This window comes from Salvelinus alpinus, chromosome 19, assembly GCF_045679555.1.
Source record: "Salvelinus alpinus chromosome 19, SLU_Salpinus.1, whole genome shotgun sequence".
Taxonomy (NCBI): domain Eukaryota; kingdom Metazoa; phylum Chordata; class Actinopteri; order Salmoniformes; family Salmonidae; genus Salvelinus; species Salvelinus alpinus.
This window is the reverse complement of record NC_092104.1, coordinates 31,608,016-31,630,543: the sequence shown is the minus strand read 5'-3', so window position 1 is coordinate 31,630,543 and position 22,528 is coordinate 31,608,016. Positions and strand designations below refer to the sequence as shown.

General features: G+C 43.5%; 1 protein-coding gene across 1 annotated transcript in view; it reads left to right on the top strand.

Annotated features, from left to right (window-relative positions):
• Nucleotides 1-14,645: 14,645 nt before the first annotated feature.
• ank1a (ankyrin 1, erythrocytic a) overlaps nt 14,646-22,528 on the top strand; it is a 233,504-nt gene continuing 225,621 nt past the window's right edge. Inside the window, exon 1 of the mRNA XM_071353024.1 lies at nt 14,646-15,043. Coding sequence (XP_071209125.1) covers nt 14,918-15,043 — 126 coding nt within the window. The 5' untranslated portion in view covers nt 14,646-14,917. The remainder of the gene's footprint in view (nt 15,044-22,528) is intronic.

The window sequence follows — 22,528 nt, the reverse complement described above, 5'->3', positions numbered from 1 at the left end:
GTTCAAAAGTATCTATATCCACAGTAAAACGAGCCCTATATCGACATAACCTGAAAGACCGCTCAGCAAGGAAGAAGCCACTGATCCAAAACCTCCATAAAAAGCCAGACTACGGTTTGCAACTGCACATGGTGACAAAGATCATACTTTTTGAAGAAATGTCCTCTGGTCTGATGAAACAAAAATATAACTGTTTGGCCATAATGACCATCGTTATGTTTGGAGGAAAAGGGGGGAGGCTTGCAAGCCGAAGAACACCATCCCAACCGTGAAGCACAGGGGTGGCAGCATCATGTTGTGGGGTTGCTTTGCTGCAGGAGGGACTGGTGCACTTCACAAAATAGATGGCATCATGAGGACGGAAAATTATATGTATATATTGAAGCAACATCTCAAGACATCAGTCAGGAAGTTAAAGCTTGGTCGCAAATGGGTCTTCCAAATGGACAATGACCCCAAGCATACTTCCAAAGCTGTGGCAAAATGGCTTAAGGACAACAAAGTCAAGGTATTGGAGTGGCCATCACAAAGCCCTGACTTCAATCCTATAGAAATTTTGTGGGCAGAACTGAAAAAGCGTGTGCGAGCAAGGAGGCCTACAAACCTGACTCAGTTACACCAGCTCTGTCAGGAGGAATGGGCCAAAATTCACCCAACTTATTGTGGGAAGCTTGTGGAAGGCTACCCGAAACGTTCGACCCAAGTTAAACAATTTAAAGGCAGTGCTACCAAATACTAATTGAGTGTATGTAAACTTCTGATCCACTGGGAATGTGATGAAAGAAATAAAAGCTGAAATAAATCATTCTCTACTATTATTCTGAAATTTCACGTTCTTAAAATAAAGTGGTGATCCTAACTGACCTAAGACAGGGAATTTTTACTTGGATTAAATGTCAGGAATTGTGAAAACTGAGTTTAAATGTATTTGGCTAAGGTGTATGTAAACTTCCGACTTCAACTGTATATAAACTCCGAGCCATTCCATTTAGTACAGAGGACTCCAACCTTTTCTTGCACGAGAGCTGCTTTAAAAAAATAAAACATGTCTCGAGCTACTCATTTTTCCCCCAGCTTTCAAATAGGTACATTATTCTCTTCTCCTCTCATCTCCCCTGCAACTCTTCCCCATGTCCTTAGTGTAGAGAAAGTAGTGCACTATGTTTTCTGTCAATATACCTGGTAAAATAATGGTTAATAAACAGCTCAAAGGGAGTAGCTCGCGATCGGCCTGTTGGAGACCCCTGATTTAGTGTAATATGTTAGACAGTGTTGCAACCTGGTCTCATAGCATTTCGTATTATTCTGTATGTAAATCTGAAACACTCCATTGTATGGTATTATAATGATGACAGAGCTACATAGTTTGTGTTTTGAATTTCATGGTCACACATTGTCAGTTGTGGTTGCAAGTCCGATTTGCAAATGTGTAATTTAATTTCTCAAGTATGTATCATGATGTGTGAAAGATTTAACAGTGGAAAACTTGCAACTTGACATTTGAAAATATTCAATAAGATATTCAAGCATAATTTATTTGACGACTATGAATATTCTGCTGTGAATCAAAAATACACTTACAGATTTTGAATCTGCGCTCGCTTGGAGTTCTGTCCCTGTTGTCAGGTTACCAAGAGATTCTTAGAGTTGTAGAAAGTTTTTTTTGTTTGCAAGTAAAATGTTACTTGATTTGAGATGCTCTGGGGGCAGGACCTTTTACTCCTGACCAGTCAGTTCCCTCTGCCAAAACCACAGCCACCTAACCATGGGCTGGATTGTTCCATCAGGATGCACATTTTTCTCTTATTCCATCCCTTTACTTAGATTTGTGTGTATAAGGTAGTTGTTGTGGAATTGTTAGATTACTTATTGATATTGCTGCACCGTCGGAACTAGAAGCACAAGCATTTCGCTACACTCGCAATAACACCTGCACATGTGTATGTGACCAATAACATTTGATTTGATTTGAGGATGAGGACTGAACTGTATACATGTTTTTGTTCAATGTAGGACACAATTATTTTAATGAAGTGTTAGTGCAGTGCTGGAACAAAAACCTGTACACTCCTGTGTAAAGAACCTATGGCTTTCATGACCTCAATTGACAAAATACAGTTACTATTTTCTTCTGTTAATCTATGTAGGTTTGTCATATGCTTTACAGGAGCCTGGTGGAGATGGATACAGCCATTCTCAACCTGCATCCAGGTTGAGGCCTGCTACCAGCAGGAACATGGAGCACTCCATGCCAGTGTCCGGGCTCTGGCTGGGCCACTCAAGGACATTCAGAGACTTGTCTCGAAGCCACTCCTGCATTGTCTTGGATGTGTGCTTAGGGTCGTTGTCCTGAGGCCCTGAACACTCTGGAGCAGGCTTTCATCAAGGATCTCTCTGTATTTTGCTCCGTTCATCTTTCCCTCGATCCTGACTAGTCTCCCAGTCCATGCCTCTGAAAAACATCCCCACAGCATGACACCACCATGCATCACCTTAGGGATGGTGCCAGGTTTCCTCCAGACGTGACGCTTGGCATTCAGGCCAAAGAGTTCAATCTTGGTTTCATCAGAACAGAGAATCTTGTTTCTCATGGTCAGAGTCCTTTAGGTGCCTTTTGGCAAACTCCAAGTGGGCTGTCATGTTCCTTTTACTGAGGTGTGGCTTCTGTCTGGCCACTCTACCATAAAGGCCTGATTGGTGAAGTGCTGCAGAGATGGTTGTCCTTCTGGAATGTTCTCCCATCTCCACAGAGGAACTCTGGAGCTCTGTCTGAATGACCATCGGGTTCTTGGTCACCTCCCTGACCAAGGCCCTTCTCCCCTGATTGCTGAGTTTGGCCGGGCAGCCAGCTCTAGGAAGAGTCTTGGTGGTTCCAAACTTCTTCCATTTAAGAATGATGGAGGCCACTGTGTTCTTGGGGACCTTCAATGCTGCAGAAATGTTTTGGTACCTTTCCCCAGATCTGTGCCTCGACACAATCCTGTCTCAGAGCTCTACGGAAAATTCCTTTGACCTGATGGCTTGGTTTTTGCTCTGACATACACTGTCAAATGTGGTTCCTTATATAGATAAGTGTGTGCCTTTCCAAATTATGTCCAATCAATTGAATTTATCACAGGTCGACTCCAATCAAGTTGTAGAAACATCTCAATGATGATCAATGAAAACAGGATGCACCTGAGCTCAATTCTGAAGCCCTATGCACCATAAACTTGTCGACTCCTTGAATAAATCCTTGTCAGAGAGACTGATTAGATGGTTTGGCGGGAGGCTCTGTGCCAATGGGAGGTCAGGGGTGAGGGCTTAGGGGTCAGAGGGAGTGAGAGGGAAGTTACAGACATGAAGATACAACTTGAACCACAGAGTAAGGCTGCCTTTAAACCAAAATGCATGAAACACATGTCCAACGCAGCTGTTTGTTGGGGAATAATGCTGTTTTACAGTTTTAGTTGGTTGATGGATAGTCTTTGCAACTATTCTGAAAGGACAGCACAACAAGCCTCAATATCCAGGTCATAAGCATTGACTGTAATACCTGGGTCCTGTGGTTGTCTGGCAACATGCTGCTTTCTCGTGATCTTACTTCCTCTCCACCTGAAATGCAATAACAAAAAAACCTTCAATAACAATAAGCCTAGTCAGTCATTAACTTGGCTAACTAGGCTAATTAAACACTCATGTCAAATTTCCACATCAGCTAAATGATACCCAACCAATAGTCTATTTGCAGTAAAATTTCGAGGGGCATTTTTCTAGCCAACCTTTTCAGTCACCAATGAATCAATAAACAATAATGAAATTAAGTAGTTTGACAAAAAGTGTTCAAAAGTCAGTAACAAATCTTTAAACTATAGCTAGCAAATCTAAGTTTTATTTTTTAGAAACCTAGCTAACATGATCTACTCTGCAGTAATGATGGTGGGAGTTAGCTAGCAGTTTCAATTTAGCTAGATAGCTAGCTAAGTAATGGCCTTTATTTAATCTTTAGCAACAGATGGTTAACTAGGAAATATATTTATTTTCCCCTCGCATCTAAAGCTGCCTGATAAAGCTAGCCAGTTGATAATAAATTTGATAATAAGCTTGGATGAATAGCATCTGTCAATGCAATGGCTGGTCTTGAATTAGTCTGAAACGTACCATTATATTTCACATGATAAGCAAACTACTGTCATGCATTTTCAACAAAAAAAAGATGTACCCAGATGAAAGAGATGATTGCTTTCAATTATAGTGTTTTGGTTTTATTTACCTCATCCTCACTTGCTCATGTGTGTAGTAACTTCCTGAGATTTGATTAATGGAACAATCCAGCAAATGGTTATGCAAATGGTTATGGCTGTGGTTTTGGCAGAGGGAACTAATTGGTTAGCAGTAAAACTTCTTTCCCCCAGAGCTGCTCTCTCACTTTATGTAAAGTTTCGGGAGACAGGCGCAGGAATGCGGAATGCGTAATAGGGGTTTTTATTGACCCAAATTACAGCGTGCCATGTAAAAGCACGGGGACGAAGACCAACCAAACAAACACTTATACAAAACACAGGGTTGAAACCCAAACAAAAAGAGCGAGGAGTACCTCGAATACATACACGGGACGAGACCCGTAATCATGTATGCACCATCCAAACGGCACGAAAGCCAAAACAGCACAGGTACTCACAGGCACAACGGACATGGGAACAATAATCAACAGCCCAACAGCCCCTTTGTGAAACAAAGGGCACATTTATACAAATGCATTCAGTGATGAATTGGAACCAGGTGTGCATAATGACACAGTTCAGTGCCTAGAGGCTGGTGACGTAGACCTCCGAAACTGGTGCACGGAATGAGCAACAGTACCGGAGGGATCCGTGACAAGCTCAAATCCTTAACTTAGCCCTTTCCTGTTTAAGCAGGACAATGCCCCCATGCAAAAAGCAAGGTCTACATTTACATTTAAGTCATTTAGCAGACGCTCTTATCCAGAGCGACTTACAAATTGGAAAGTTCATACATATTCATCCTGGTCCCCCCGTGGGGAATGAACCCACAACCCTGGCGTTGCAAGCGCCATGCTCTACCAACTGAGCCACACGGGACCAACCAGCAATGAGTTGTCGAGATCGGTGTGGAAGAACTTGACAGGCCTGCACAGAGCCCTGAATTGGAACGCCGACTGCCATCCAGGCCTAATCACCCAACATCAGTGCCCAACCTCACTAATGCTCTTGTGGCTGAATGGAAGCAAGTCCCTGTAACAATGTTGCAACATCTAGTGGAAAGCCTTCGCAGAAGAGTGGAGGCTGTTAAAGCAGCAAAGGGGAACCAATTCCATATTAATGCCCATGATTTTGGAACGAGATGTTCAACGAGCAGGTGTCCACATACTTTTGGTCATGTAGTGTTTATCATACTAAAGCAGTCGAATGTAGCATATCATACTAAAGCAGTCAAACATAATATAAAATACTAAAGCAGTCCAATGTGCATATCATACTAAGCAGTCGAACGTAATATATCATAATAAAGCAGCTGAACGTAGCATATTATACTAAAGCAGTTCAACAAAAATCTCTGAAGCTGGAAACACTTATATCCCTCACTAGCTTTAAGCACCAGCTGTCAGAGCAGCTCACAGATTACTGCACCTGTACATAGCCCATCTATAATTTAGCCCAAACAACTACCTCTTCCCCTACTGTATTTATTTATTTATTTTGCTCCTTTGCACCCCATTATTTCTATTTCTACTTTGCACATTCTTTACCTCGCCACCATAGCATTTTTTTTGCCTTTACCTCCCTTATCTCACCTCATTTGCTCACATTGTATATAGACTTATTTTTTTTATTTATTGTTCCATGTGTTGTTGTATGTGTCGAATTGCTATGCTTTATCTTGGCCAGGTCGCAGTTGCAAATGAGAACTTGTTCTCAACTAGCCTACCTGGTTAAATAAAGGTGAAATAACATAAAAAACAAACATAATATATCATACTAAAACAGTCGAACATAATATATCATACTAAAGCAGTCGAAAGTAATATATCATACTAACCAATCAAGATGTAGAATACTATATGTCCTACAATTTGTATTATATTGGACAACCGCTATTACGTTGGTATGCCAATTTAATGTAACCTAACGCAAAGTAACATATCATAATAAAAGAAGTGGCTCGGATTTTGTAAAATATAATACGTTTTTGTCTGAGACCAGGTTGCACATTAGAGCTCTTTACTAAAGCCAAGCTGGGGCTTTTTTTCATTCAGTACCACTGAGTTAGAGGTTCCAGTTGATTGAACATTTCTTAGCTTGTTTGTACACATTCCTTGGGCTTAGAACACATTTCATTTTATTTAGTAAAAAAATTTTTTTACAAAGGCAAAAAACATATAAAGCTGTTGTTTTGACCAGCGAATGGACATGTGTTAATAGTGAGATAGTGGGCAATTTCCTCAGGCTTCAGGTGTTAAACCCAATTATTTATATGTATGCTAGATGACTGACAGGGGGCGCTGTTTTGAAGCCACTGCACCTCCGTCTTCGCACTCCCCCACCATTGTACATTTTTTTGGGAAGCTATCGAAATGCATTTATTAATGTTTACATTTGTTTTTGCCACGTGTATTCTATTACAGATACCTTAATGCATACTTTATTATTTGAGCTAAACATAAATATTTTTTTTCATTTTTTTTCTTAAAGTATATATTTTTTAAAGTTCTAATGTTACTTTCCCCACTACAACAACTAAAAATGATTTTGTCATTGTAACATTTAACTGAAATACTGTAGAATTCCATTCATTCCTATGAGAACTGCTTCTTCTGGGGGGTGCCAATATGGCTGGCCGGTGGCTTCAAAGAATTTCATTGGCCAATACATAGCATCAGCAAGCCAATGTTTATATATATCATTGGTTAAACCCTTGTTGTGTTTCGAGGGAAGAGTAGTAGAATACACCTGGTTTAACAAGAGCCTGTACATCCCAACCCTTTATCTTTTGATATAGATTTCTCTCCACCACTTAGCAGTAGTGGTGCCATAGTCATCAGAGGCATGAGACAGAACAGTGGTGGTTGCCAAGCTGCCCTGGGCTGTTGTCATTCCCAGCTGGTGTGACCCGGCGATGCCCAACACTTACCCCATGGTTATCATAACACCCTCAGGCCTGCCCACACTGGCCACTGGTCAACACACACACACACACACATACAATGCGTACACCAGCGGACGGCTCATAATAACGGCAGGAATGGAGTGAATGGAATGGTATCAAACATCATTCCATTCACGCCATTCTAGCCATTACACTCCATTCCAGCCATTACACGCCATTCCAGCCATTATTATAAGCTGTCCTCCCCTCAGCAGCCTCCACTGACAAAAGTTTTGAGAATGACACAAACATTAATTTTCACAAAGTCTGCTGCCTCAGTTTGTATGATGGCAATTTGCATATACTCCAGAATGTTATGAAGCGTGATCAGATGAATTGCAATTAATTGCAAAGTCCCTCTTTGCCATGCAAATGAACTGAATCGCCCAAAAACATTTCCAATGCATTTCAGCCCTGCCACAAAAGGACCAGCTGACATCATGTCAGTGATTCTCTCGTTAACACAGGTGTGAGTGTTGACGAAGATAAGGCTGGAGATCACTCTGTCATGCTAATTGAGTTTGAATAACAGACTGGAAGCTTCAAAACGAGGGTGGTGTTTGGAATCATTGTTCTTCCTCTGTCAACCATGGTTACCTGCAAGGAAACACATGCCATCATCATTGCTTTGCACAAAAAGGGCTTCACAGGCAAGGATATTGCTGCCAGTAAGATTGCACCTAAATCAACCATTTATCGGATCATCAAGGAGAGCGATTCAATTGTTGTGAAGAAGGCTTCAGGGCGCCCAAGAACGTCAAGCAAGCTCCAGGACCGTCTCCTAAAGTTGATTCAGCTGCTGGATCGGGGCACCACCAGTACAGAGCTTGCTCAGGAATGGCAGCAGGCAGGTGTGAGTGCATCTGCACGCACAGTGAGGTGAAGACTTTTGGAGGATGGCCTCTTCTCTCCAGGAAAAACATCAGGGACAGACTGATATTCTGCAAAAAGTACAGGGATTGGACTGCTGAGGACTGGGGTAAAGTAATTTTCCGGGCATCCGGAAAAAAGCTTGTCCAGAGAAGACAAGGTGAGCGCTACCATCAGTCCTGTGTCATGCCAACAGTAAAGCATCCTGAGACCATTCATGTGTGGGGTTGCTTCTCAACCAAGGGAGTGGGCTCACTCATAATTTTGCCTAAGAACACAGCCATGAATAAAGAATGGTACTAACACATCCTCCGAGAGCAACTTCTCCCAACCATCCAGGAACAGTTTGGTGACAAACAATGCCTTTTCCAGCATGATGGAGCACCTTGCCATAAGGCAAAGATAACTAAGTGGCTCGGGGAATAAAACATTGATATTTTGTGTCAATGGCCAGGAAACTCCCCAGACCTTAATCACAAATTCTGACAAACTGATGGGCTGCCATCAGTCAGGATGTGGCCCAGATGTTAATTGACAGCATGCCAGGGCGGATTGCAGAGGTCTTGAAAAAGAAGGGTCAACACTGCAAATATTGACTCTTTCATCAACTTCATGTAATTGTCAATTAAAGCCTTTGACACTTATGAAATGCTTGTAATTATACTTCAGTATTCCATAGTAACATCTGACAAAAATATCTAAAGACACTGAAGCAGCAAACTTTGTGAAAATGTATAATTGTGTCATTCTCAAAACTTTTGGCCACGACTGCGCACACGCACACGCACACGCACACGCACACGCACACGCACACACGCACACACACACACACACACACACACACACACACACACACACACACACACACACACACACACACACACACACACACACACACACACACTGCAGTGTTAGTGACTGATCAGCCCTTCAGATTACATGTCAGAGTGCCAGCGCTGTGTGAGTGTGGATGTGATTCCCTGCCCTTGGTTTGTTATCCAACATATGGCATTCCCAATCAGTCCCCACTCTTGATGCTGTGTCAGGACCAGGCTGCCCAGCACTGACAGGCTCACCAGAGGAGACACTCCAAGGCTCTGAGCCTGAGCTCTAGGGCTTTATGCTCCGCCATGAAACAGACAAATGTCACAGATGCTTTTAAAAAGGAACTAAATGTCAGAAGGGCTGTATGGGTATTAATCATCTAGTTTACTAATTTGCTACATGGAGAATATGAACAAAAAGAAGTCGCTGGCGTTCTCTTATTTTAATATGTAAATCTATGATGCAGGTTTGTCATTGCTGACGCAAACAGAGGGATGCCTGACTCAGACGTTGCTGCAACTACTGTAATACTAACAGATCACCGTCCCGTTGTGTTGGCTCAGATGTCATAATATTGTACTACCTTTACAGTGTTTGATTAGTAGTACTTTGTGTGTTTGTTTGCATATAGGAGGCGTTGTGTATGTATTTTGCTGTCTGGGTTGAGCGGTGGTCTTTACTGGAGCTGTGCTCTGGGTTTGCTCTGTGGTGCAGTGCAGTGCTGTACCTCCAGCTATATAACATACACCATCTGATAACACTTCCAGTATTCTCCACAGGGGGCGCCATTGGTCAGGAAGTAGCAGTCATACAGCAGGTTGAAACACTTCTGCCCCTGCAACATTCCTTGTCTCTGCTCTTTCAATGACGTTTTCACACACAGAGTCAGATTAAGATAACAGATGAATTGAAAAGTCATATTTGCTTGATCAGAAGTAGGCTTACAGGTTTACAGTGATTTAAATTTTTGTGGGCACTTGGGTGACTGGTTAGGCTAGTAGGTTCACTTGGTGAACAGGTGAACCACGGTTAGATGGTTAGGTGGAATCAAGAAAGGACACTGAGAATGGGATCCTCTTCAGCCTCATTCATGGTGAGGTTTATTATATTCAGTGTGTGTGTGGTTGGTTCTTTGCACACACTCAAAGGAAATAAAATGATTAATTGTTTCTGGGTAAGATGGCATGGATCCAACAACAGGTGAGAAGGTGGAGTTCAATGCCAGCCTTTCCCGACAGACATTTTTAAATCCCAGGGGCACTGGCAGCTCTTAAAGGGCCAGTATCCCATATTGGCCTTTGGAGCACAGGTTCTGCTGAGCCTTTCATACAGTGATAACACAAATGGAGGCAGTGTCTCATTAACCAGTCCCTCTTTTATTCTGTTGGGCCTGGTGTACTGTTCTCTGTCAGTGCTTACCCCTCTCTGTCCTGTATCCCCTGTCTCATCAATGCTTACACTCTCCACTAGATGGGGTCAGTTACTCTGCACTACTCATACTGTTAGTCCCTGACTGTAATGGGAGAGAGGGGGAACACAATGAACACCACCCTCTGCAATTGGAACCTGAACTTCCTTACGGGCAGACCCGAGGTGGTAGGCAACAACACCTCTGCCATGCTGACATTCAACACGGGGGCCCACCAAAGGTGTGTGCTTAGTCCCCTCCAGAACTCCCTGTTCACCCACAGCTGTGTGGTCAAACATGACACCAACACCCTCATCAAGTTTGCTGACGACACGATGGCGGAAGGCCTGATCGACAACAATTATGAGAAAGCCTACATTGAGGAGGTTAGAGCCCAGAGTGGTGCCAGGTCAATGACCTCTCCCTTAACGTCAGCAAAACCAATGAGCTGATCGTGGACTCTAGGAAGAATAGGGGGAGCACGCTCCCATCCACATTGACAGGGCTGCAGCAGAGAGGGTCAAGAACTTCAAGTTCCTATGTGTACATATCACTGAGGACTTAACGTCCCATCACACCGGTACAGTCATAAAGAAGACGGAGCAGCGCCTCATCTCCCTCAGGCAGCTGAAGAGATTTGGCATGGCCCCTCCGATCGTCTGGAACTTATACAGATGAACTATTGAGAGCATTCTGTCTGGCTGCATCACCACATGGTACAGCAACTGCACCGCCCTCAGTCATAAGTCTCTACAGAGGGTGGCGCGGATGGCCCAGTACATCACTGGGGGCGAGCTCCCAGCCATCTACTACCAGGCAGTGTCTGAGGAATTTTTGGGGGTCAAAGACTTCAACCATGGACTGTTCTGCCCGCCACCGCCTGGGAAGCGGTACCGGAGCATCAGGTCTCAAACCAACAGTCTCCGGGACAACTCCTACCTCCAAGCAATAAGACCGCCGGTGAACAGCTAATCTAGGGTTGACTTCCTACACCCATCTGCACTGACTGTATTTATTTGTGATGGTGCATACTAAATGTATTTATTTGTGATGGTGCATACTAAATGTGTTTATTTGTGATGGTGCATACTAAATGTATTTATTTGTGATGGTGCATACTAAATGTATTTATTTGTGATGGTGCATACTAAATGTGTTTATTTGTGATGGTGCATACTAAATGTGTTTATTTGTGATGGTGCATACTAAATGTATTTATTTGTGATGGTGCATACTAAATGTATTTATTTGTGATGGTGCATACTAAATGTGTTTATTTGTGATGGTGCATACTAAATGTATTTATTTGTGATGGTGCATACTAAATGTATTTATTTGTGATGGTGCATACTAAATGTGTTTATTTGTGATGGTGCATACTAAATGTATTTATTTGTGATGGTGCATACTAAATGTGTTTATTTGTGATGGTGCATACTAACTGTATTTATTTGTGATGGTGCATACTAAATGTATTTATTTGTGATGGTGCATACTAAATGTGTTTATTTGTGATGGTGCATACTAAATGTATTTATTTGTGATGGTGCATACTAAATGTATTTATTTGTGATGGTGCATACTAAATGTGTTTATTTGTGATGGTGCATACTAAATGTATTTATTCGTGATGGTGCATACTAAATGTATTTATTCGTGATGGTGCATACTAAATGTATTTATTCGTGATGGTGCATACTAAATGTATTTATTTGTGATGGTGCATACTAAATGTGTTTATTTGTGATGGTGCATACTAAATGTATTTATTTGTGATGGTGCATACTAAATGTGTTTATTTGTGATGGTGCATACTAAATGTATTTATTTGTGATGGTGCATACTAAATGTATTTATTTGTGATGGTGCATACTAAATGTGTTTATTTGTGATGGTGCATACTAAATGTATTTATTTGTGATGGTGCATACTAAATTTATTTATTTGTGATGGTGCATACTAAATGTGTTTATTTGTGATGGTGAATACTAAATGTATTTATTCGTGATGGTGCATACTAAATGTATTTATTCGTGATGGTGCATACTAAATGTATTTATTCGTGATGGTGCATACTAAATGTGTTTATTTGTGATGGTGCATACTAAATGTATTTATTTGTGATGGTGCATACTAAATGTATTTATTTGTGATGGTGCATACTAAATGTGTTTATTTGTGATGGTGCATACTAAATGTATTTATTTGTGATGGTGCATACTAAATGTATTTATTTGTGATGGTGCATACTAAATGTGTTTATTTGTGATGGTGCATACTAAATGTATTTATTCGTGATGGTGCATACTAAATGTATTTATTCGTGATGGTGCATACTAAATGTATTTATTTGTGATGGTGCATACTAAATGTATTTATTCGTGATGGTGCATACTAAATGTATTTATTCGTGATGGTGCATACTAAATGGATTTATTTGTGATGGTGCATACTAAATGTATTTATGTGACTGTTAAAATGTAGATGTCCCAAAGGCACTGCATTGGCAGTATCACGTTTTAGGGAAGACCCAGACGCAGTGTCGAAGTAACAAAAGTTTATTACTAGAACAGGGGGCAGGCAAAACAATGGGTCAAGGGCAGGCAGAGGTCAGTAATCCAGATCAGAGTCCAAAAGGTACAGAACGGCAGGCAGGCTCAGAGCAGGCAGAACGGTCAAAACCGGGAAAACAGGAACTAGAAAAAGGCAGGCGCAAGGGGAAAACCGCTGTAGGCTTGACGAACAAAACAAACTGGCAAAAGACCAACAGAGAACACAGGTATAAATACATTGGGGATAATGGGGAAGATGGGCGAAACCTGGAGGGGGGTGGAGACAAGTACAAAGACAGGTGAAACAGATCACGGTGTGACAGGCAGCTAAAGTAGCACTGTAGACAGAAGGCAATAACACCAGACCTGTTCATCTATATGCTTCTGCAGAATAGTGAGCTACTATCAGATGAGGGGATGCTTTTGCAGGAGAAAGAGAGGAGGGGAGGGAGAGAGTGAGAACAGGTAGAGTGTGAAGGAGGAATGTAGCAGCACAATGAGAGGGTTCAATGTTCGAAAGACCTTAAAACACATCCTTGACACAACGCAAAGTAATTTGATTCACTGAATACAAATTTTAATCTCATGTGAGGGATTTAATTTCCTCCTCTCTAAGGAAGAAACGTGTATGCAAATTTGGTTCAGCATAATTCATTATTCTGCAGTAATGGTAAGACATTTTGGTAGAGGGTGAGAAAGTTAGGGGGGGAAAATGAAGAAGAATGCAAGAGAAAGAAGAGAAAGAAGAGAATGAGAGAGAGAGAGAATGTCAACGATGTCAGTGATGCTGGTGAGATGGCATCATGTGTTTGTGCCAATGACTGTCACACTACCCTCCAGGGGTCCATACAACAGGGCAGTATGAGATAATGAAGAAAGAAGCAAAAAAACTCCCTCTATTGAATTGAATTCCTACATCTTACCTCTCTCCCCCTCCTCTCCCCCCCTCTCTCCTTCTCTCCATTCCCTCCTGCAATAGTTCATTTGCTCTGAAATGATCAATGAATTAAGACAGATCTCCCTATCTGTGTGTGCATGTGCATGCGTGTGTGTGTGTACTGTATTTGTGTGCTGCATGTGATGAACAGAGCCAGGGACAGAGAGATGTTAAAGGATCTGTTTTGCCTGCATCAGCAGCATTGCAGGGGGAGGAGAGAGAGGGAGGAGAGAGAGGGGGAGGGGGTGGTTTGGAAAGTGAGAGCAGAGGGTTCGCTCGAGAAACGACCGTAGCAATACCAGTGAACAGGTGCAACCTCCGTCAGTTCCCCTCTCTGCGTGCTACACAAACACACATACTGACGCCTGCACATGTTTAGATATACACACACTTTGACCATGACACAGGAGTAGCTTCTCTCTCTGCTGTCCATATGGTGCCCCTCTAGTGTACATGAGAGAGAGATTGAGAGAAGAGACAGAGAGAGAGTGACCAAGAGAAAGAGAGAGCGGGAGAGAAAGCTTGAGCTGGTAGCAGGCTTGTTGGTGTTATTACTGCAGCTCAGAGTGTGATATAGAATAGTCTGTTATTGCACACATAAGCACCACGCTAGCACACACACACACACACACACACACACACACACACACACACACACACACACACACACACACACACACACACACACACACACACACACACACACACACACACACACACACACACACACACACACACACACACACACACACACACACACACACACACACACACACACACACACACACACACACACACACACACACACACATATTGCACCAGCAAGCCTGTATGGGTACCAATGGAGGGAGGGGGAGCAGCAATACAGAGAGAAGGAGAGGGAGGGAGCAGCACAGTGAGCAAGTGAGAGAGAGGCAGTTTTTTTACGTGTGTTTTTTATGTTTTTTTGTGACTGCGCTGCACTGCTGAAGAGGAGGAGGCAGAGTGTGAGCACGCTCTCTCAGACGCTGCAGGGCCATACGAAGGAACACACACCGGCACCATCAGCGTCAGGGTCTGCCCGCGGCAGGCAGGACCTCCAGCACCGCAGCCCCCCAGCTCCCCAGCCCCAACCCAGGACCTCGCCAGGCCTCTACCACCTTCATCTCCACCAGACAGTCGTCTCAACCAGGCTGAACCATGGCACAAGCTGCCAAACATCTCGTGAAGAACAAGGAATTAAAAATCCAGCTCGAGGCGGAACGCCTGCAGAAGGAGGAGGAGAAGGCCAAAAAGAGGAACCGCTCGCGGGATAAAAAGCGCAAGGTAAGGGGTCCACTCACAGGGGGTCGGAGGGAGAGGGAATGGGGAGAGATGGAGAGGGGGGCAGGAGGGAGAGATACACCCCCCTTCTTTCTCTCTCATGCTAAGCTCTGATCAGGGGTGCTGGGGCACACATGGACATATACTGATGCATTTCTACAGTGTGTGCACAGTGGCACTGGCAGACATGTACTGTGCACACAGACATGGGGAAACTGTAAACACACTGCATGCTCTCCTACTCCTCTTCCTGCTTTACTGACTGTCCTGTGGCAGAACTGTCCTATGGGTCTGTGTGGTACTCTACCTCTTTCTCTCTCTCCTTTTATCTCTCTGTCGCGCTCTCTCTCTCTCTCTCTCTCTCTCTCTCTCTCTCTCTCTCTCTCTCTCTCTCTCTCTCTCTCTCTCTCTCTCTCTCTCTCTCTCTCTCTCTCTCTCTCTCTCTCTCTCTCTCTCTCTCTCTCTCTCTCTCTCTCTCTTTATCCCTTTCCCTCTTCTCTCTCTCTCTCTCTCTCTCTCTCTCTCTCTCTCTCTCTCTCTCTCTCTCTCTCTCTCTATCTCTCTCTGTCTCTCTTTATCCCTTTCCCTCTTCTCTCTCTCTCTCTCTCTCTCTCTGTCTCTCTTTATCCCTTTCCCTCTTCTCTCTCTCTCTCTCGCTCTCGCTCTCGCTCTTGCTCTTGCTCTCTCTCTCTCTCTCTCTTTGTCTTCACACTGCAGCGTATTGTGTCAATGAGCAAGATTTCACTGCCGATCCACTCAGTGGTAACTTCAAAATTACAGGACTGAGAGAGGACATGTTTTTGTGTCCATCTCTCTCCTCATCCTCTTCTTCCTTCCTCTCCTTTAAGAACCTTTGTAATGACTGCTGACTAAGGAGTAATACATACCTGCAGGCTTTTCTCATACTGGAACCTTGTGCACAGCGCTGCCAGAGCTGGTGGCTGTTGTCGCACTAGTGGCACTCGCCTCAAACATTAAATCTCTGCTTCATCAATCACTGGCTGCATCAGCGGTATATTTCATGATGACTGGGACAGCAGGAAATGCCGACTTAGCTGACTTAGATCTTTTACATCACATTTCACTTAGTTTCATGAATGAAAATGAGCAGTTATCAAAGCCATTGATGAGCATCGTTTAGCATATTGATAAGACATATATTTTGGTCTGTCTGTCTGTTCCAGTCTGTCTGTCTGTCAATATTTATATATAGTATATATCAGATGAGGCTGGTGGGAGGAGCTATAGGATTATGGGCTCATTGTGAAGACTGAAATGGAATTAATGGAATGGTATCAAACATATGAAAACCACAAGTTTGACTCTTTTCCATTGAATCCATTTCAGCCATTACAATGAGCCCGTCCTCCTGTAGCTCCTCCCACCAGCCTCCTCTGGTATATATATTGGGTGGCCAAACTACAGCATGGAATCTGTGTTGTGGACACACAGCAGATCTCCTTTGTAGCCATGTATGGACAGCCGTCTCCAGTGAGATGAGGGTGTAATGGGCCTGGGTAGTAGATGATAAGTTACAACGACAGTTGTTCCATGATCTCTAGCAGACAGGGGAGGTGGGGTTATGCTCCTATGCCGTTCAGACCCTGTAGCAAGGGATTGTGCTGCTGCACATGGGACTGCATTGCAAAGTTTGAAAAGTTAGACAGTGGTGCTGCAGTTGCTTAGCCTGGCTACCAAAACTCCTTGCTCTGATCAAACGCTACGCCACGCCTACGGATGTTTAGTTTCTTCTCTGCAGCGAACATAGAGCAGCGGAGAATTCAGTTTGAGTCGTCAAGCAAGCGGTTACTGCCTGATGATGTAGTTTTGGACTGTGGAAAGAAGCTCTAGAATGCCACCTTCTGGTAAAATAAAATATTGTCTTCATTTCAACTCTTTTGTTGGTCTCTAGTCAAAGATAAAGTAATGATTTTGGTCTGTTCATCTGTGTGTGCTTGTGTTTAGGCCTGTCCCACTTCACCTCAGCTCCACAGTCAGTTCATCTCTGTGGGGTAACAACATTGTGACAACAGGCACAAACAACCAGTGCATCTCCATTCCACCCAGTGCACCACTGAATAAAAACATGCATAAATATGCAGCAGGATATCTAATCAAATAAATCTATTTATTACCAGAGCTGCTGGTATTTTTTATTTTTTATTAATTACATAGTCATTACCATATCAATCAAAGAAATCAGAGATCATGTAATTAAGGTTTAACCAGGAGCACCTGCTACTTCAGTGTTGTGTGTGTGTGTGTGTGTGTGTGTGTGTGTGTGTGTGTGTGTGTGTGTGTGTGTGTGTGTGTGTGTGTGTGTGTGTGTGTGTGTGTGTGTGTGTGCGTGTGTGCGTGTGCGTGTGCGTATGCGTGTGTGTGTGTGTATATGTTCTAGTCCTAATCTCATTGCAGGTCTTTGACAGGACACTCCCTCATCAATGTGAGCAGTCGAAATGAAAGCTACTTTTGTTTTGTAGTTGTTTTTCAGTGAAGGGGGGATTTGCAGGGGGTGGGGTAGGAAATGTCACAGCGATTCTATTAATTGTCAGGGACACCTGATTAGAAATGAAGAAAGAGAAACAGGTGGAGAGAGGCTGGCTGGCCCATCTTAAGGAATAGATTGGGCTAGAGAGAGAACACGGGGCGTCAGGCGGTATTTTGTGTTTGTGCTATTAATAGTGTTATGAAGGCTCGGATAACACAAGGCAAAAAAATACTCTCTCTTACTGGTCACAGAAAATGTGTGTTGAGGGCTTGCTTGAAGCTTTACTGCATATTCTTGTAATAGCTGTAAAATTCTTGAAATTACAGTACTCATGAAATATTTCTATTGTATTCCACATGGATCATGAAGTAGACTTTATATCAGTTTTTTAACCACAGTTTTGTACCACAGACAGTAGTTGTCATTTCTATTTATCAAAATATCGGACCTATGAAAAGATTTGTTAACCAAAGACATGTCAGTTTGGGCAGTGGACCATGGTAGTTCTGATCAGGTTGTAGAGGAAGGGGAGTAGGGGTTAGAGGGTTAAGGATGACCACCCGGTGGGAATGGATGGAGGTGGTTGGTACAAGAGAAAGATGGAATATTTTTTGATGTGGGGAGAATTAAGCTCAGAAAGAAAAACACCCTTTGACATCCTCTGGCCGCGCCCAACTGTGCTTTGAGATAGTAAGTCTCTTCCTCCTTACCCAGACCCTCACCCCCTGTCACCCCTCTACTGTCCCCGGTCCTTTAATCACTCTCACACCCCCTGTCACCCCTCTACTGTCCCCTCACACCCCCTGTCACCCCTCTACTGTCCCCGGTCCTTTAATCACTCTCACACCCCCTGTCACCCCTCTACTGTCCCCGGTCCTTTAATCACTCTCACACCCCCTGTCACCCCTCTACTGTCCCCGGTCCTTTAATCACTCTCACACCCTCTGTCACCCCTCTACTGTCCCCGGTCCTTTAATCACTCTCACACCCCCTGTCACCCCTCTACTGTCCCCGGTCCTTTAATCACTCTCACACCCCCTGTCACTCCTCTATTGTCCCCGATCCTTTAATCACTCTCACACCCCCTGTCACCCCTCTACTGTCCCCGGTCCTTTAATCACTCTCACACCCCCTGTCACCCCTCTACTGTCCCCGGTCCTTTAATCACTCTCACACCCCCTGTCACCCCTCTACTGTCCCCGGTCCTTTAATCACTCTCACACCCCCTGCTCTGCAGCCAGGAGGTAGGACCTCATAGTGGACCACAGCCGCACTAACACAGAGTCTCTTCAACACCGCCAAGGGAGCCGTGCCCTTTACCTTTTCCACTGTAAAGCACTCGAGTGTTAATATGGAGAAAAATGTCAAAAGGTTAGGCTCCTGTGTGTGATGCAGTTGTTCAGAACCAGTGTGATGCCTTTGTTTGTTAAAGGAACTATCTGTCTGCTTTCAGCCAGAACATGCCTCTCTGCCTTGTTGACAGTAAAGTCTTAGAAAGTCTCTGAGGCCAACAACACCACCAGTCTGCTACCACCTCAGATAAGACATGTTATGGCAAAATAGCTAAAGCCATGTAATGCAATACCACTAGGTGTCAGGAGTACGCCACTATCTATATCAATACCAGCTCTGCTTTTATCCCTGTGTCATGTACTAGCACCACTTCTAGAATCAGAGCTCAAATATGTCACTAGATCTTCCTCTCTGTTGTCATTCCCAGCTGGTGTGACCCAGCCGATGCCCATCACTGACCCCATGGTTATCAAAACACCCTCAGGCCTGCCCACGCCGGCCACCGGTCAGCACACACTTTATTTTATTTGTATTTTTATTTCACCTTTATTTAACCAGGTAGGTCAGTTGAGAAAAAGTTCTCATTTACATCTGCGACCTGGCCAAGATAAAGCAAAGCAGTGCGACCAAAACTACAACACAGAGTTACACATAAAGAAACGTACAGTCAATAACACAATAGAACACACAGACACACACACAAACACACACACACTGCAGTGTTAGTGACTGATCGGCCCTTCAAAGTCCCAGGGCCATGTGATAGTGTGGATGTGTGTCCCTGCCCTTGGTTTGTTATCCACCATATGGCATTCCCAAGTTTCACATCCGATTTGTCACATGCACAAGTACAGTGAAATGCTTAACTTGGAAGCCCTACCCAACAGTGCATAATTTAATATCAAAATAGTAAAAAACAAAAAACAAAACAAGAAACACGAGAAATAAGAAAAAAGAGAGGAAGCTATATACAGGGTCAGTGCCAGTACCAAATGTACCATGTGCAACGATACTGGAGTATTTGTGGTAGATATATACATGTAGGCAGGGATTAGGAGAAAGTGAATGGTAGCAGCATGAATAATAATAATAATAATAGTGTGGCAGCATAAGTGGATGGGGGGCGTGTGCGTGGTGGTGAGTGTGTCAGTGTAAGTGTGAGTGTGTAAGTGTGTGAGTGTGCCAGAGGGACAGTATAGACATAATTGGTGGATATACATGTAAACTGGGCTGAAAAGAGACTGGTAGCAGAAATATATAAATACTTATGGTAATATATACATGTAAACAGGAGTAATAGTGACCAATAGCAGGATAAATAGATAGATACTAATGGCAATAGCAGTCAATAATCAATGGACAGCAGCTTAGTGGTAGTAATAAATCTAATCAGTAATCATTTTAGCAGCAGCGTAAATTGTGAGGGAGAACAGTACTTGTTAGCCATTTAAGCGTTTTATGTCCAGGAGATAGAAGCTGTTTAGGAATCTTTTGGTCTGAGCATTGATGCACCGGTACCGTCTGCCGGATGGGAGCATGGAGAACAGTCCATGTCTCAGGAGGCTGGAGACATTGGCAATCTTTGGGCCTTTCTCAGACACCGCCTGGCATGTACGTCCTGGATGGATGGGAGCTCTCCCCCAGTGATGCGCTGGGCCGTCCGCATCACAATCTGTAGGGCCTTCCGGTCGACGGCGGTGCAGTTTCCATACCAGACGATGATACAACAAGTCAGGATGCCCTCGATGGTGCAGGATCTGAGGGGTCATGCCAAATCGTTTCAGCCTCCTGAGGATGGTGTGAGAAGACCATGTTAAGTTCCCAGTAATGTGGACACCCAGGATCTTGAAGCTCTTGAACCTCTCTCCTGTGGCACCGTCGATTTGGATGGGGGTGTGCACCCCCCCTGTTTCCTGTATTCCACGATCAACTCATTGGTCTTGGTGACATTGAGGGAGAGGTTTTTGTCATGGCACCACACTTCCAGGTCTCTGACTTCCTCCCTGTATGCTGTTTCATCGCCGTTGGTGATCAGGCCTACCACCGTCTTGTCTTCAGCAAACTTCATGATAGATTAGAGTCGTGCGTGTCCACACATTCGTGGGTGAACAGGGAGTACAGGAGGGGACTAATCCCACAGCACTGGGGGCCACTGTGATGAGGGTCAGCTTGGTGGAGGTGTTGTGTCACTCTGGATAAGAGCGTCTGCTAAATGACTTAAATGTAAATGTAATGTAAATGTGTCCTACTCTTACCAGCTGGGGTCGGCCCGTCAGGAAGTTCAGGATCCAGTTGCAAAGAGAGGTGTTTGCTCCCAGGGTCCCAAGCTTGGTGACGAGTCCCCTCGCTCTTGATTATGGTTATCAGGACCAGACTGTTCAGCACTGACAGGCTCACCAGAGGAGACACTCCAAGGCTCTGAGCCTGAGCTCTAGGGCTTTATGCTCCGCCATGAAACAGACAAATGTCCCAGATGCTTTTAAAAAAGGAACTGAATGTCAAGTTGACTAATTTTCAAGAAATTGAACAAAAAAAGTCGCTGTCTGTTCTCGTATTTTGATCTATAAATCTATGACGCAGGTTTGTCATTGCTGATGCAAACGGAGGGGTGCCAGAGTCAGACGTTGCTGCAGATAATACTAATAGACCACCGTCCTGCCGTGTTGTGTGGCTCAGATGTCATAATATTGTACTACCTTTACAGTGTTTGATTAGTAGTACTTTGTGTGTTTGTTTGCATATAGGAGGCGTTGTGTATGTATTTTGCTGTCTGGGTTGAGCGGTGGTCTTTACTGGAGCTGTGCTCTGGGTTTGCTCTGTGGTGCAGTGCAGTGCTGTACCTCCAGCTATATAACATACACCATCTGATAACACTTCCAGTATTCTCCACAGGGGGCGCCATTGGTCAGGAAGTAGCAGTCATACAGCAGGTTGAAACACTTCTGCCACTGCAACATTCCTTGTCTCTGCTCGTTCAATGACGTTTTCACACACAGAGTCAGATTAAGATAACAGATTAATTGAAAAGTCACATCTGCTTGATCAGAAGTAGGCCTACAGGTTTAAAGTGATAACACAAATGGAGGTAGTGCATCATAAACCAGTCACTCTTTTATTCCTGTCTGTCTGGTATCCCGTGTCTCATCAATGCTTACACTCATCGCTAGCTGTGGCCAGTTGCTCTGCACAACTCATACAGTTAGTACCTGACTGTAATGGGAGATAAGGGAAATGCAGTGAACAACTATATTTCTCTCATTATAAGGAACTGCAGGATTGTACAAGTCAAAAGTTTGGACACCTACTCATTAAACGTTTTTTCTTAATTTTTTAAAACTATTTTCTACGTTGTAGAATAATAGTGAAGACATCAAAATGATGAAATAACACATATGGAATCATGTAGTATCCAAAAAAGTGTTAAACAATTCAAAATATATTTTAGATTCTTCAAAGTAGCCACCCTTTGTCTTGATGACAAAGGCCAGTTTTATTGCTTCTTTAATCAGAACAACAGTTTTCAGCTGTGCTAACATAATTGCAAAAGGGTTTTCTAATGATCAATTAGTCTTTTAAAATGATAAACTTGGATTAACTAACACAACGTGCATATTGGAATACAGGAGTGATGGTTTCTGATAATGGGCCTCTGTACGCCTATGTAGATATTTTTAAGTGACCCCGGTAGTATATATATATACAGTGCA